Below are 15,058 nucleotides of genomic sequence, written 5' to 3' on the forward strand. Positions count from 1 at the left end.
CTCCTTTTCCACCTATCCACTCCACCCTCTCCTCCCTGACCTATCACCTTCATCTCCTCCCCCACTCACCTATTGTACTCTATGCTACTCTCTCCCCCACCCCACCCTCCTCTAGCTTATCTCTCCACGCTTCAGGCTCTCTGCCTTTATTCCTGATGAAGGGCTTTTGCCCGAAACGTCGATTTTGCTGCTCCTTGGATGCTGCCTGAACTGCTGTGCTCTTCCAGCACCACTAATCCAGAATCTGGTTTCCAGCATCTGCAGTCACTGTTTTTACCTCGCTTAAATTTTACTCTAATTTTACACCAAACTCAAAACTTTTATTTATTTAGTAGCTTTTTGTGTGCAACGCTATCAAAAGCTTTTTTTGGAAATCAAAATGTAAGTGTTAATACTTACCATAGTCTATTTTGGGCTGTTAACTTCCTATAAGAAGCCAAGCAATTTAGTCAGGCAGGATTTTCTGCTTCTGAATCTACACTGACAGCTACCAACTGGATTATTGTTGTACAGATTTCAAATTTACCCTTTATTGCTTTATGTTACTTGCAGTGAAAGTAAACCTAAGGGATCTGCAATTGTCATTGGCTGTTTTGTTCAGCTTTTCTGAATATAGGCACCAAAGTATGCTGGTTTAAATCTGCTGTAGTCCACAACATGTAATGATTTGTCAGTGCGTCTCAAATATCTTTGTCTTTCTCACCTGGGATAAATACCATTTATCTTTGAAATACTCAGCAGGTCTGGCAGCATCTGTGAAGAGCTAAGCAGAGTTAGTGGGCCAGATTTTCATGGAGGAAATGGGAAACCTCGCAATTAAAGGAGATACATGAGCCAAAAAGGCTTCCCATCCCTAATCCCAACCATATTTTTGCTCTGGTGCAGGCGGTGGAGTCAGATCCACTGCTTTTGGTGGCTGTTTAGATTATTTAGGTGTGAGAATGTCTGACAGGATGCTTCTAAGATGTTCTCTGGAATTTTCGAACAGATTTATTAAAGGCTTTTAGACCTTAATCTTCAGTCCTCACACCCTTACCCACTCGCATTTGAAAGGTCTCCTGAGTCATTTTGACTCAGTGAAAATCCACAGAAATGCAAGTATTAATTACTTTTTATCAGAACAACAATAAATTAGAAATGTAATATATTTAAGCAGATTTATGGGCAGAGGAGCAGTGGTAGTGGAGAACAAACAGAAAGGACTGTGGTATATTAATGTAGACCTTCCTTTTTTGTTCTTCTTTCCTACCAATGTCCCCTTTCCCTGCTTTTATACTTTATTTAAACCTATCACATGTCTACCTTATTCCAGTTCTGATGAAAAGTCATCTGAAACATCAACTATATTTTTTAAAAGATACTGACAAGCTTTCCTGAGTATTTTCAGAATTTTCTGATTTTTCTTCTGGATTTCTAGTATGAACCATATTTTGGCTTTTGTATAATTTATCCTTGGCAATTTATTTGCTTTGAGCATAACACAAGCTTTAGTCTTAGTTGCCATGAAGTAATATGTCTGTTGACTTTGTTTAAAGAGGGCATGTAGTCAATGTCCCTTACAAATATGTCAAGACTATTTAAATTATTTATTGTTCATGGTCCTTCATCAACTGCTTTGTCGCTGTTGTACCTGTGAAATGATTATTTTATTGATATTCTCATCCTTGGCTATTAAGCCTTTTGTAAGTCTGTCGTTGCTACATGATCACCATTTCTTATGGTTCAAAGATTGGTGTTGGAGACATGGCTTAAAAATGTGTTGTTGGAAAAGCTCAGCAGGTCAGGCAGCATCAAAGGAACAGGAGAATCGACGTTTCGGGCATAAACCCTTCTTCAGGAATTGATTCCTGAAGAGGGCTTATGCCCGAAATGTCGATTTCCCCTGTTCCTTTGATGCTGCCTGACATGCTGCGCTTTTCCAGCAACACATTTTTAAGCTCTGATCTCCAGCATCTGCAGTCCTCACTTTCTCCTAGTTGGAGACATGGGTTCTGGTTTGTGGTCAAGGGCACCCATACTGAGAAAAGTGGGATTTGTATCAGTGAAATAGTGTCTATGTGAACACTGACTGGTGTTCCTGCCTACTGCATAACCCATAGAGTGGATTTTAATATAAGCAGGAGGGGCAAATTTGGAAAGATGTGATAAATCAAAGAGTAGAGTTAAACGCATTAATACAGGAATTAATTAGACCTCTGTGACAAGAAAGAATAGAGAGTACAAACCTAAAGGTCACCTACAGATGAGACAAGAACTTACAAAAAGAGTAAAAGATAAAAGTAAAGGGTCTGTATTCATAAGCATGTAGCATTCATGCACAATAGATATACTGAGAGCACAAATGAAAATTAATGAGAATAATCTGGTAGAAACATCGCTTTAGGATGACTTGGATTGAGAACTGAATCTTGAAGGCCACAGGACATTTAAGAATGACAGAAAACCAGGAAAAGTTGAAGTTGTGGATATGTTGGTTAATGATGGTATTAAGGAGAAAGTGAGGTCTGCAGATGCTGGAGATCAGAGCTGAAAATGTGTTGCTGGAAAAGCGCAGCAGGTCAGGCAGCATCCAGGGAACAAGAGAATCGACGTTTCGGGCATAAGCCCTTCTTCAGCCCTCATTCCTGAAGAAGGGCTTATGCCTCTAATGATGGTATTAACCCAATAGACAGGGATGACCTAATGTTGGGAAAAACCTTTTTCATTTTTTTCATTTGTATCCAACAGTTTGAATAGAAATGAGAAATGATAAAGTGAAGCAGTCACTTGGGGGAATGGCTTACAGGTTTCCTAATGTAACCACATGATAGGATGAAGCAATAAGGAAGAAATACTGAGAGTTTGTCAGAAGGATATGTTGATGATCATGGAAGATTCTAATCTACATTTTAACTGGTAAAGTCAGAACAAAGATAGCCTAGACGAGGAGTTCATTGAATGTTTTCAGCATAATTTTCATTTTCATTCCTCTATATGATGAGACTCGCTGGCTGGGCCAGCATTTATTACCCATCCCTAATTTCCCTTGAATGGAGTTGCTTGCTAGTGCCATTTCAGGTGGTAATTAAAAGCTAACTATGTTACTGTGGGTCTGTAATCACATGTAGGCCAGAGCGCGCACGAATAGCAGATTGCTTTTCCTGAAGGATATTAGTGAAGTAGATGTTTATTTATGACAGTTGACAATGGCTATATGTCAACAGACCAGACTTTAACTCCTGATTTATAAAATTGAATTCATATTTATATTATACTGGTATTCTACAAATGGAGTCAAAACAGATCCTCATGTTAGCTTGGATACTTTTTGTATTAGAGAACTCTAACTAGATCTTAATTTTGTAGCTTGCTACCATCCACGAGAACAAATTTCAGCTTGCAGATGTCCTTGAAACACTGGGTGATATTGCCACCCTTATTATCCAATCTATCCTTTTCTAAATATTATAAACTCCTGGCTATCATTTGTATTTCTACCTCCAGTTATTTTACAGTTTATTCCTACCATTTCTTGTACCCCACCGGCACAATTGCTTTCAGTTCTGATGTCTTATTGCTGATGTTCCTTTTCTGTCTTGACACTCCTTTCACCTTACTCTTCTTAAAAATGTAGCAAATTGTTTCTGCGCCAGACTTTTCTATCCTTTACTGATCCCAATTACTTACAATATTATAGTACTGTGCTTGTACAGTAATGCCAGCTTACCCCGAATCTCTCTGATGGTACTTCAAAATATCTTAATCGGTGCTTATTGTGCTTTGGGAGATCCTGCAGTTGTGAAGTGCGTGGTATAAATACAAGTTCTTTCTTTTACTCATTCATTTTACTTCAATAAGGCATTCGACAAAGTTCCCCATGGGAGACTGCTTAGCAAGGTTAGATCTCACGGAAGACAGGGAGAACTAGCCATTTGGATACAGAACTGGCTCAAAGGTAGAAGAAAGAGGGTGGTGGTGGAGGGTTGTTTTTCAGACTGGAGGCCTGTGATCAGTGGAGTTCCACAAGGAACGGTGCTGGGTCCTCTACTTTTTGTCATCTACACAAATGATTTGGACGTGAGCATAAGAGGTATTGTTAGTAAGTTTACAGATGACACCAAAAGTGGAGGTGTAGTGGACAGCGAAGAAGGTTACCTCAGATTACAACAGTATCTTGACCAGACGGGCCAATGGGGTGAGACGTGGCAGTTGGAGTTTAATTCAGATAAATGCGAGGTGCTGCATTTTGGGAAAGCAAATCTTAGCAAGACTTATACACTTAATGGTAAGGTCCTAGGGAGTGTTGCTGAACAAAGAGACATTGGAGTGCGGGTTCATAGATCCATGAAAGTGGAGTCACAGGTGAATAGTGAAGAAGGCGTTTGGTATGCTTTCTTTTATTGGTCAGGATATTGAGTACAGGAGTTGGGAGGTCATGTTGCGACTGTACAAGACATTGGTTAGGCCACTGTTGGAATATTGCATGCAATTCTGGTCTCCTTCCTATCAGAAAGATATTATGAAACTCGAAAGATTTATGGGGATGTTACCAGGGTTGGAGGATTTGAGCTATAGGGAGATGCTGAATAGGCTGGGGCTGGTTTCCCTGGAGCATCGGAGGCTGAGGGGTCACCTTTAGAGGTTTGCAAAATAACGAGGGTCATGGATAGGGTAAATAGGCAAAGTCTTTTCCCTGGGGTCGGGGAGTCCAGAAGTAGAGGGTGTAGGTTTAGAGTGAGAGGGGAAAGATATAAAAGAGACCCAAGGAACAACTTTTTCACACAGAGGGTGGTACGTGTATGGAATGAGCTGCCAGAGGAAGTGGTGGAGGCTGGTACAATTGCAACATTTTAAAAGGCATTTGGATGGGTATATGAATAGGAAGGGTTTGGAGGGATATGGGCTGGGTATATGAATAGGAAGGGTTTGGAGGGATATGGGCCGGGTGCTGGCAGGTGAGATTAGATTGGGTTAGAATATCTGGTCGGCATGGACGAGTTGGACCGAAGGATCTGTTTCCATGCTATACATCTCTATGACTCTAAGATCACGTAAGGCAACAGTTTTTTAAAAAAACTTCCTATTTGTATCCACCTTGTTTGGAATTGGTCAGAGAACCTATCCTAATCCATGCAACTGATAAATTTATAGAAACAATTGAGGTTAGTAGCCAAACCTAACTCCTGAAGTGAATTTTTATATGTTGCATTTCCATGCACTAGAAATATCCACCAAGCTACCAGCTATACCAGTCTTTACAAACTTGAAATAGATCTGTTGATTCAAGGACTATGATTAATACAAAGGGATTTTTGAGTGTGGAGATCTCTGTTTTTGCATCTGGAGCTATAGGATCTTTTAGGCATTGCGATTCTGGGAAAATTGAGTAGAGAGGGGCACCTATCAGCTAATCTTCCTTCTGTTAAATTAACACATCAGAATTGGGCAGTTTTTCTGACAGGCTTGTGCTTCTTCCTAACAGATTTTCCAGTATTTACTGTAAGAATAATCCAGGAATCGGAAATCTGCTTCTTCGTATTTCCAGGATGTATTTTTTTAACTGATCTGTCTTAAGTGCAGTGGATAGCGTTTTGCATTTTTACTGTTCCCAAACTTGAAAAACGTATCATAATGTCTCCTCATTCTTGACCTATGTATTGTGTTATTTCAGGATTACTGAGGCTTTGTGTGATCCACTGTCGAAGCTGCCTGTGTTGCACAAGCAAGCTGTTCTCGCTACAATGGATGAGGTACTGTCAAGAAATAGCAACTATTAAATTGTTTGACAGCATACTGAATGTTTTAGCAAGTGCCATTGATTCCATTAATTACCTCTGTATCAGTGCTGTATGGAAACCATGATTCTAAACAATTGGAACTTCGCCCAGTACAGGTAGACAATCCTTTATCCGAAACCCTCGGGACCAGCTGTCTTTTGGATTTCGGAGCTTTTTGGATAAAGGATTAAATGACACCTTCAAGGTAAAACTTAAAATAAATGCTGAACAGCAGACACACCTGTGATTACTATGAGCGCTGAGACAGAATTGATTCCTGCCATTGCTGGGCCAGACCGCTAAGTCACGCCTTAGTGATGTGGGTTCAGTTAACTGTTTGCACACCAAACAACATCGTTGTTGAGGAAAAAAAAAGTTCAGCTGTGTTTTTCTAATTGTATGGTACCTATCAACACACAGGATTTTCTGTTTCCTACCATTTTTATAGTCAATAAGGATTTTAAAAAAACGAAAACCCCTAATGACCAAAGTGAGATCATTGTTTGTTATGTTTTATCCCTATCTTTTCAGGTAACATTCTCACTTATTGCTGTCTCAATTATGCATAATTACCAATAAAAAATGTATTTATAATGCAGCTTTAGCATAGAAAAATATTCCAATTATATACAGAGGCAGTGTTAAGAGCGAACCTGTGAACGTAACATATCTTGATTTTCTGAAAGTATTTCATAAGATACCAAACACAAGACTGGGACTCAAATCTCTCTGAGAAAGTAAGAATAAAGAAGTTATTTTCAGGATGACAAAGCACAACCCCTGGACTGCCATTAGAATCACTGTTTGGAGTTCTTTTGTGCCCAAAAATATGGAACTCACAAATGTGCCTAATTCCCTCAGTATTTACCTGCCTATCATCTATTTAAAAAAAAAGTTTACTTTCCTATTCATCCTCCTAAAGGAATTATCTTGCATTGCCCCACAATTTAACCCACTTGCCACCTTGTCCACTCACTTGTTCAAACTACATCCTTTTGTAACCTCTTTGACCTCTCTATCACTTATTTTCCCACCTAGCTATTTGCCATCTGCAAATTTGGATCTCACCATTCTCTCATCTAAGTCATTGATATAATTTGTGAATACTCCCCTGGTCTCTACAGCTCCAAACAAAAAAAACCTCAGCAGAATTGACAAGACTACTTTTAGTAAAACCGTGTTGATTCTGCCTCAATATATAATTTTCCAAATGCTGTATTGCAGCATGCATGCAACATGATCTAATAGAAGCTACTAGAAAGTAAGAAAGATATAATGTTCTGCAGCTTTTGAGTAGGATTGGCTTTGGGCAGATGGTAGTTTGAAATTGTGTATGTTGTAATTAGTGGTCAGTTTCCAATATCAAATCAGGTCCTGCAATGCTGTGATGGATGTGCAAGTTTCACACGATTTAAAATAATCTGTGAATGATTAGCCTCTGCTTTGTTTTTAGTTCAACTTTTAAGAATTTGGCAGAATAAGAGCCATGTAAAGGTTATGTTATGCAACTTGAGCAGTTATCTGTTGTTTTCTAAGCTGTTCTATTACACTACCTGTTATATAGATCCATTGGCTTCTGGAGGATGAGATTGTTTCAGCCTTGCGTCATTCAACAAATATTACTTTAGCTACCCTACAGAAAGTTGCAGATCATGTGTACATTTCAAAAGAAAGACCACGATGCCACAGCAAAGTGGTTCCCTTGAAGTTTGTTTTTGGTCCAGAGGAGTCACTGGAGAAATTTAAAGAGGTATGAAGAAACTTTAGGTGTGACTAACAGAGTCTCATGATCATAGAATTCAGAGAGCGTTGTTATGGCAAAAAAAATGGCAAGGTGTAATCATTATTTCTAATTTAAGATCCACATACAAATTGGCTTGAGGAAGGGGCTGGGCAGGAGGATGTGGGAATGGGTAAGAAAGGGAACCACTAAAACACTAATTATATGTTTTAAGATTACACAGGTGTCAAGCTAGGCAAGAATTAAACAATCCTAATTTGGAGTATATGAGATTGATTATTACATTTCTGCACTTTTCTTCAGAATAACTCTTGAAATATCACCCATGGGGAAAAGTCTTCTTTCATCTCTGTCAAGCAAGCAATTATTGGTTTCGCCTAGCACATTCACATACATGGTATCAGTGTTAATGATTGGGAGCATCCCTCTATCTTATCTAATCAAAACAAATGTGTTTATTGTTGTACCAGCATAATTGAAGTGCAGCATCAGTTATCAACAGTTCAGAGATGATATAGAGACCGACAGGAGCTGATCGATTATCATTCCTATGATTATAATTTTAATAATTCCTTTTTTCATGTGTTCATCTTAAGGAATTTAAGCGCATGAATCTTCCAGGATACCTCCTCAATGAGGAGGCAAACAACTTCTACTATCTGTCTGTGAGTCGCTTGCATGCACAAAGAATTGAAGCAGCGCAGAAATGTTCCACAGACCTAGCACAGCATAGCCTGGCAAGTGAGTGTGTGGCAGTCGCATGTGATGAGAGTGCAGATGCAGAAGTAGCTCTGATATGCCATCAACAACAGGAAAATTGGACTGAACAAATGGAAGTGACAACAGCATCAATATTAACTGAGGGAGAGAAAAGTGAAGAAAAATTGCAGGTAAACCAGTTTCAATCAGCTGATGGTATCCATCTTTCACTTGTAAAATGAAGGGTTTAGTTGTTTAAGTAGTGTTAAAAGTATTTTCTTTACAGTTGATCAGAAATTGACCACTGCTGTAACAAAAGAGCTATAAGCTGTACATCCAGTGCAGGCTATTAAATTTATTTTGTTAAAATTGAAATGATTTTCTGATATGATAATGCAATAGGCATATAATGTTTAGCTAAGGAGGTAGTATGGCCTTACAAACATTCCTGTTTTTTTTTTAAAAGTTATTTTTATAGACTAGGATGGAACTTCCATGAGTTTAGCCCTCATAGAAATTTCTTTAAAGTTTCCAAAATAAAGAAAAGACAACATGTTGTCAATGTCATCGAGTATTTGGATTGGTTAAAATGGAGCAAGCAATGGACATATATTGTTATGTAAGAAGAAACTAAGGGTAGATTTTTGAAGTTTGTATCTAGAGAGAATCATCAACATTTGGAATATGTGACTGGTCGATACATTAAGAATGTATTCATTGCTGGCAATCTGGCTGTGACCAGTCATTAAAGAAGAAAGATCCCACTGGATGATCAATCTTGTAGCTAGTGTTCTGGAACTTACTTCAATTGACTTTGAAGGTCAGAAGAATTTTGTAGATTTTCTTGCCCCTGAATTGACCTCTCCTTGAATATTACAGAGTTACTGATAGCTGGGAATGCTCTGGCGATTGTGTTATTTCCAATAACACCATAAAAGTTTGGTAACAAGTTTGATTGACTTGCCAATCTTTCCCTGTCTGTTATTTTCATATATTCATTTCTGGGAATATGAATGCTATAAGTTGAATCACTTGTTATTCATGCCTTGCTGTGGTCTGTATTTTAAAGGTCTTGAAGAATGAAAACAAACCAACATCTGAGAGAACAGTGATACCTGCTGTGACTAATGAAGCATATCTTACGTCAACTGAATTAGTTGAAGAGAGCATGGAAGGGAAAAGCTGTCTGTCTATCAGCCAGTCTGATCAACAGGATCAAGTATTTACAGTGATCAAGCCTGACCGATCTCTTACTAGTACACCTCTCCAACAGTCAAGCCCAGGACCTGAGAGAGTACCAGTGGCAAATCCCCCATCACAGGCCTCTTCTGCTGTGAGTCTCGTCGAATCTGTGCAGTCCAATATACCTGGCAGTACAGGTGTGTCATATTTTACAAATTTAACTCATATGCTGACTTGGAAGTTAGAATGTTAGCCTGTTAGGTTCCAAAGTAGGTGCTTGCAGGTTAAATCCTTGTCTTACGCCAAGGGTCGAACACAAAATGGATTGAACAGAAAAGCTTAGTATGTGGCAAGTGTGCAGTGAATGTTTGAATATTGGATTCAATTGTAAGGTTGCTTCGTTATCCACAAGAGTTTCATGGAAGTTGGAATTCGCACCGTGGCCTCACACCGTGCCAGGGATGTGGGTTTGATTCCAGCCTTGGGCAACTGTCTGTGTGGAGTTTGCATGTTCTCCCTGTGTCTGCATGGGTTTCTGCCACGTGCTCCGACCTTCCCCCCACTGTCCAAAGATGCGCAGGTTAGGTAATTGGCCATACTAAATTGTCCCATAGTGTCCAGGGATGTGCAGGCTTGGTGGTTACAGGAATAAGGTGTGTCTGGATGGGATGCTGTTTGGGACGGTCACTGTAGACTGGATGGGTCAAATGATCCCTATCTGCACTGTAGGAATTCTATGATTTTGTAGAAACCCACTAAAATGTATGTTGAATATGTTGTTGTTCTTTTGATTTTTTTCACAGGGTCTTGAGCACTTCATTCAACAAGACAGGAAGTGGATGTCCATGATCTCATAACATTTATTATCCATTTAATTTTAAATCTGGGACACCTGAGTCCTTTTAGGTCGAGAAGTCCAGGCTGGTAGCTCTTAATTGTTCAAAAGAAAGCTCCTTATTAAAATAGAGATTTGTGGATCCTATTTTTACATGTTGAAAGCTTGATTATGTAACATAAGTAGCCCAATCACAAGCTGAAACAGAACATCTGTGTTAGCTTAATAACCATAATCATCATTTTCAGTGTAAGTGAATTTATAATGCTAAATTCTGAAATTATGCTAGATATTTGACTACTACTGGTTGAAGTTGGGAGAGTTCTTGAGCATGAACAGATGGCTAGTTAGACTACCAACCATAGCAAGGCTGGCATTGTTTGTTTGGGCTTCCTTTAGGTCACACAGAGAATAAAGCCTAGCAGAACAACACTTATAGCAGCTGCAAAGTCCCTGACCAGTTCAGGGCATCTTATTGATGTTTTTTGTGTTCACTCTCTTCCTTCTGCTTGTATCCTCCTTTGGATTCTTCATTTTTCTCACAGTATTATGTATTTTTCATCTGTGTTTGATCCTTGACCTCCTCTCTTATGTCTGTCTCTTTTAGGCTTTTGCAAGCTGAGACCAAGCCGAGTACAGAGTGTGGTTTCCAGTCAGGGCAGTCTGGATTCTGATCTATTAGGTGAGAGAATCTTTTCTGTAACTTTGGTTTTTAAAACCATATGTACTTTGTTTCATTAAGTTATGTGAATGGAACTAACAGTGGAAAGGTACAGAAAATGATGCGCTAATAAATGTGATTAGAGCGGCTGTGCTCTGCTATAGCTCCATTTGATCACATTTCCATTACAGATCCTCAGGATGCACAAGTAACTGTATTTTGTACCTTTGTTTGCAACTTACAAAATGGCAAGAAGTGGATTTCTTCATTCACGTTCATCTTTGCACTAAATGAGTAACTAATCACTGAATTTTACAGGAGAGAACAAAGTCATTCAGCCCACCATACCTATGCTAGCTCTTTTAGAAAGCATGCCTAAGTTGCCGCAGAAGGGAACATGCGTTACATTAGATTACTTAGTGTGGAAACAGGCCCTTCAGCCCAACAAGTCCACACCGACCCGCCGAAGCGCAACCCACCCATACCCACTCCCCTATATTTACCCCTTCATCTAACACCACGGGCAATTTAGCATGGCCAATTCACCTAACCTGCACATTTTTGGACTGTGGGAGGAAACCGGAGCATCCGGCGGAAACCCACGCAGACACGGGGAGAATGTGCAAACTCCTCACAGTCAGTCGCCTGAGACGGGAATTGAACCCGGGTTTCTGGCACTGTGAGGCAGCAGTGCTAACTACTGTGCCACTGTTAAATAATTTTGAAGGCTAAAGTATAATTTTATCCATGTATCTGTATTAGCCAGACTGCCTCAAAGTTTCTGTTCTTCCCGTTATGATGAATGGAAACATTTTAGTGTTTTGTTTCTAAAAAGGTAGTACATGCATAATTGTGTTTTCCTAACTTTTTAATGACTAGTTCTTTTTAAGTAACTTCCTTTCTCAGACTGTACTGCAAATCGTTTTAATTGATTGTCTCTCAAATTAAGGGTTACACTTTTTTCTGCCATGGGTCTTCATGTGATTAAACAGGCTGATTCCTGACCCATAGATCTATGGACACATGGGCAGGATGTCCTGTGAAGTAGTGGAATCTGGAGTGCATGATTTCAATATGATGAAGCTTTATGGATAAGTTGTCATTTTGAATAATTGGTCGCGTGCACCTCAATCATTAAGGTCAATGGCACCATGCTTCAAGGTAAACTTCGGTGTGTCTTTGGAGCATTTTCTTTGACCTTCCTAGAACTTTCACTGTTTGAGCATTGATAAAAACTGGACCTGGCACCAAAGGTACTCTTCAGTTATCCAGCTTTAATTTCCAGTACCACCTAGTTGGTTTTGCCTTAGTGCATGAGAAAAATTTCACTAGAAATGCCCCCACCATGTTCTCTACATAAATGAGGGGGATTTTTGAACAAAGTTGAAGAACAGCTGATCAGGCAACATCCGAGGAGCAGAGGATTCGACATTTCGAGCATAAACTCTTCGTCAGGAATGTGGGGGTGGCCCAGGGGTGGGGGGTCTGAGAGATGGGGCAAAGGTAGTTGAGAATGCACTAGGTAGATGTAGGTGTAGGTCAGCGAGGAGGGTAGTATGGATAGATGGGAAGGAAGATGGACAGGTAGGACAGGTCAAGAGAGCAGTGCCGAGTTGGAAGGTTGGATCTGGGGTAAGGTGAGGAGAGGGGAAATGAGGAAACTGGAGAAATGCACATTGATCCCGTGTGGTTGGAGGGTCCCAAGGCAGAAGATGAGGCATTCTTCCTCCAGGCATCGGGTGGTAAGGGTTTAGTGGTGGAAGAGGCTCAGGACCTGCATGTCCTTGGTGGAGTGGGAGGGGGTGTTAAATTGTTTGGCTATGGCACGGTGGGGTTATTTTCTGTGTTTGTCCCGGAGATGTTCTCTGAAGCGTTCTGCAAGTAGGCGTCCTGTCTCCCCAATGTACAGGAGACCACAGTGGGAGCAATGGATACAGTAAATGACGTGTGTGGAAGTGCAGGTAAATCTTTGACGGATGTGGAATCTTTGAATAAATGCTAGTGTTCCTCTTGAAGTCAATTTGTTAAAACATTAAGGCCAAACTCCTGCAAAGTCAACTGTGATCTTGCAATTCACTTATACTAAGGAGTAAACCAATAACCTCCAGGATAGCTATTCATTCAACTGGATACGTGGCTGAATTTCTATCATATTTCTACTGAAAACATATTGCAATTTTTTTCCTTGATACTCTTAACTTTATGCTGTGTCTGCAGTCATTGAATACTGTGCCAGTCAAAGATTTCTTGGATCTAATTTCTCCATGGCCTTAAAAAGTTTTAAGGATCTACCATCAAGTCTACCTTATTCTCTTATTAAGGACATAAACTACCAGAGTAGTTGATCATTCCTCATAATCCATCATCTGAGTTGAGGAATCACCGTCAAAGTGCCTCTTTAGATTCCCTCTAATAGTGCTACATCATGTAGTTTCTATATTAAGGAGCCCAGAATTAAATGTACGACTCCAGATGTGGTCTCATCAAAACTGCATACAACTTAAAAGGTTAGCAGCTATAAATGTTGGCATTTCTTTTTATGACCACCAGTGCGCCCTGAACAGATGGGTTTATCAACCTGTCAACTAAGAATTCCAAATCTAATGAGCTTTCGCAGAATTTCTAGTTGTCAAACTTTCTTCTGTACTTCTTTTGTTTAAATTGTTCTTGGCTTCTTTATGATTAAATGATCACAAATGAATGATTCAGCAGTTTGTCATTCCCCATCATAGACCATCAACGTCCCAATGGTAAATTTTGTAATGCCAGATTGCATCCTTTCCTTTGCTGCTGATGTGCTGCATTTTGCTAATTATGTTTGGTTACATTTCACTGAAACTCTCTCCAACCAGGTTTTTTGGCATTAAAACTATCATGACTTGATAGTTTTCTTCTTTCTTGTTGGTCCTCACCAGATGGTTATACACCCAGAACCTTGACACATAATGGGAGATGAGGAAAGCAAGTTCTGGGCTATATTGATCACAAATTATTACAGTGGTGACGAAGCCACCCTGGGTCACTAATCTCCAAGATAGACAAAAGAAGTCCAGCTCTTACTCCTGACCAGTTGGATTCTCTTACAATATCTCAACTTCCTTTATTCTATATAAAAACATGCCAATTCATTCATATTTTGCACTGTTTATTTCACATTGTCACTTAAAGTTACATTGGCCACCACCTCTGCTGAGCCTGTCCTATCATTGGGATAGACCATATACAGAAATGGTGTTATTATCTGGTACATTATAAGGTTTGATTCTCTGTGTATGAACTTGTCAAGCTATTTCTTTACTAGTCTGTACGATAGCTCTCAGTTTTGGTTCTAGTCCCCAGGTGTTAGGAAGGAGGACTTCGAAGGGTCATCATGGTCGATTCCTGTCCCTTACTTAATACCTGGTGATCTGTCCATCCTCATTCCTCTTTTGGGACTTCAAAGCCAATTTAAGGCCAGTTGAGAAACTATAAAGTGGTGTGCTATCTGCAAAATAAACAGAAAAAGAAAGGTGTTGAAGTAATCAGAAAATACTGACAAAAATGTATCCAGGCAGGAATTGAGAATTAAAGCTGGGATTTCTGCCACGCTATCAAGCTAAAGAAAGAAATAATAACAAAGCACTGTAGAAACTCAGCAGGTCGAGCAGCATCTCTGGAGAGAGGAACACTTAATATTTGTGCCTGATCTGACTCTCCTTTGGAATCCTTCAGTAAGGAAGAATATGATTGTTTTAAAAAGGAACAGATGTTTCTAAGTTAATGGACCGGAACTCACATGTTTAGAATAGTTTTAATTTCATCAATATGTGAAAATATATTATGCAAAATGAAAAACTGAAATTTACTTAAAGTTATTATACCCAAAGCAAAACAACATTTCGATAAGTTGGGCGAAAAATGTATCTTTTGTAAATGTTGCATGAGCCAAATATTTTTTGTTCAGTCTTTTGAGGGCCAGATTTTGCTTGAGGTTGATCGTCAGTGTCAGATTGCTGCAACATGGAGTGAAGAAACATGGATAAATGCCTTTTGTTATGAAGTTGAAGGCATGTACTGTACCTTTAAGAAAGAGTGAATGCTGTTCTGCACTAAGAGTTTACAAGAGCAGTCTCAGAGTGTACTGGAAAATTGAAAATATGTAACATTTGGCTGTGAAATAGATACTTGAGTTGGTTGCTGTTTTG

The 15,058-nt window shown here is 39.5% G+C and overlaps 1 protein-coding gene across 9 annotated transcripts in view; it reads left to right on the forward strand.

Moving 5' to 3' along the window:
• Positions 1-15,058, forward strand: part of szt2 (SZT2 subunit of KICSTOR complex) — a 257,630-nt gene that overhangs the window by 109,606 nt on the left and 132,966 nt on the right. For all 9 annotated transcript variants that reach the window (XM_043698914.1, XM_043698920.1, XM_043698917.1 and 6 more), the window contains 5 exons: positions 5,651-5,729; positions 7,321-7,506; positions 8,094-8,387; positions 9,266-9,575; positions 10,821-10,895. In XM_043698914.1, coding sequence (XP_043554849.1) covers positions 5,651-5,729; positions 7,321-7,506; positions 8,094-8,387; positions 9,266-9,575; positions 10,821-10,895 — 944 coding nt within the window. The remainder of the gene's footprint in view (positions 1-5,650; positions 5,730-7,320; positions 7,507-8,093; positions 8,388-9,265; positions 9,576-10,820; positions 10,896-15,058) is intronic.

The sequence above is a fragment of the Chiloscyllium plagiosum genome, chromosome 11 (genome assembly GCF_004010195.1).
Source record: "Chiloscyllium plagiosum isolate BGI_BamShark_2017 chromosome 11, ASM401019v2, whole genome shotgun sequence".
In the NCBI taxonomy this organism is placed as follows: Eukaryota; Metazoa; Chordata; class Chondrichthyes; order Orectolobiformes; family Hemiscylliidae; genus Chiloscyllium; species Chiloscyllium plagiosum.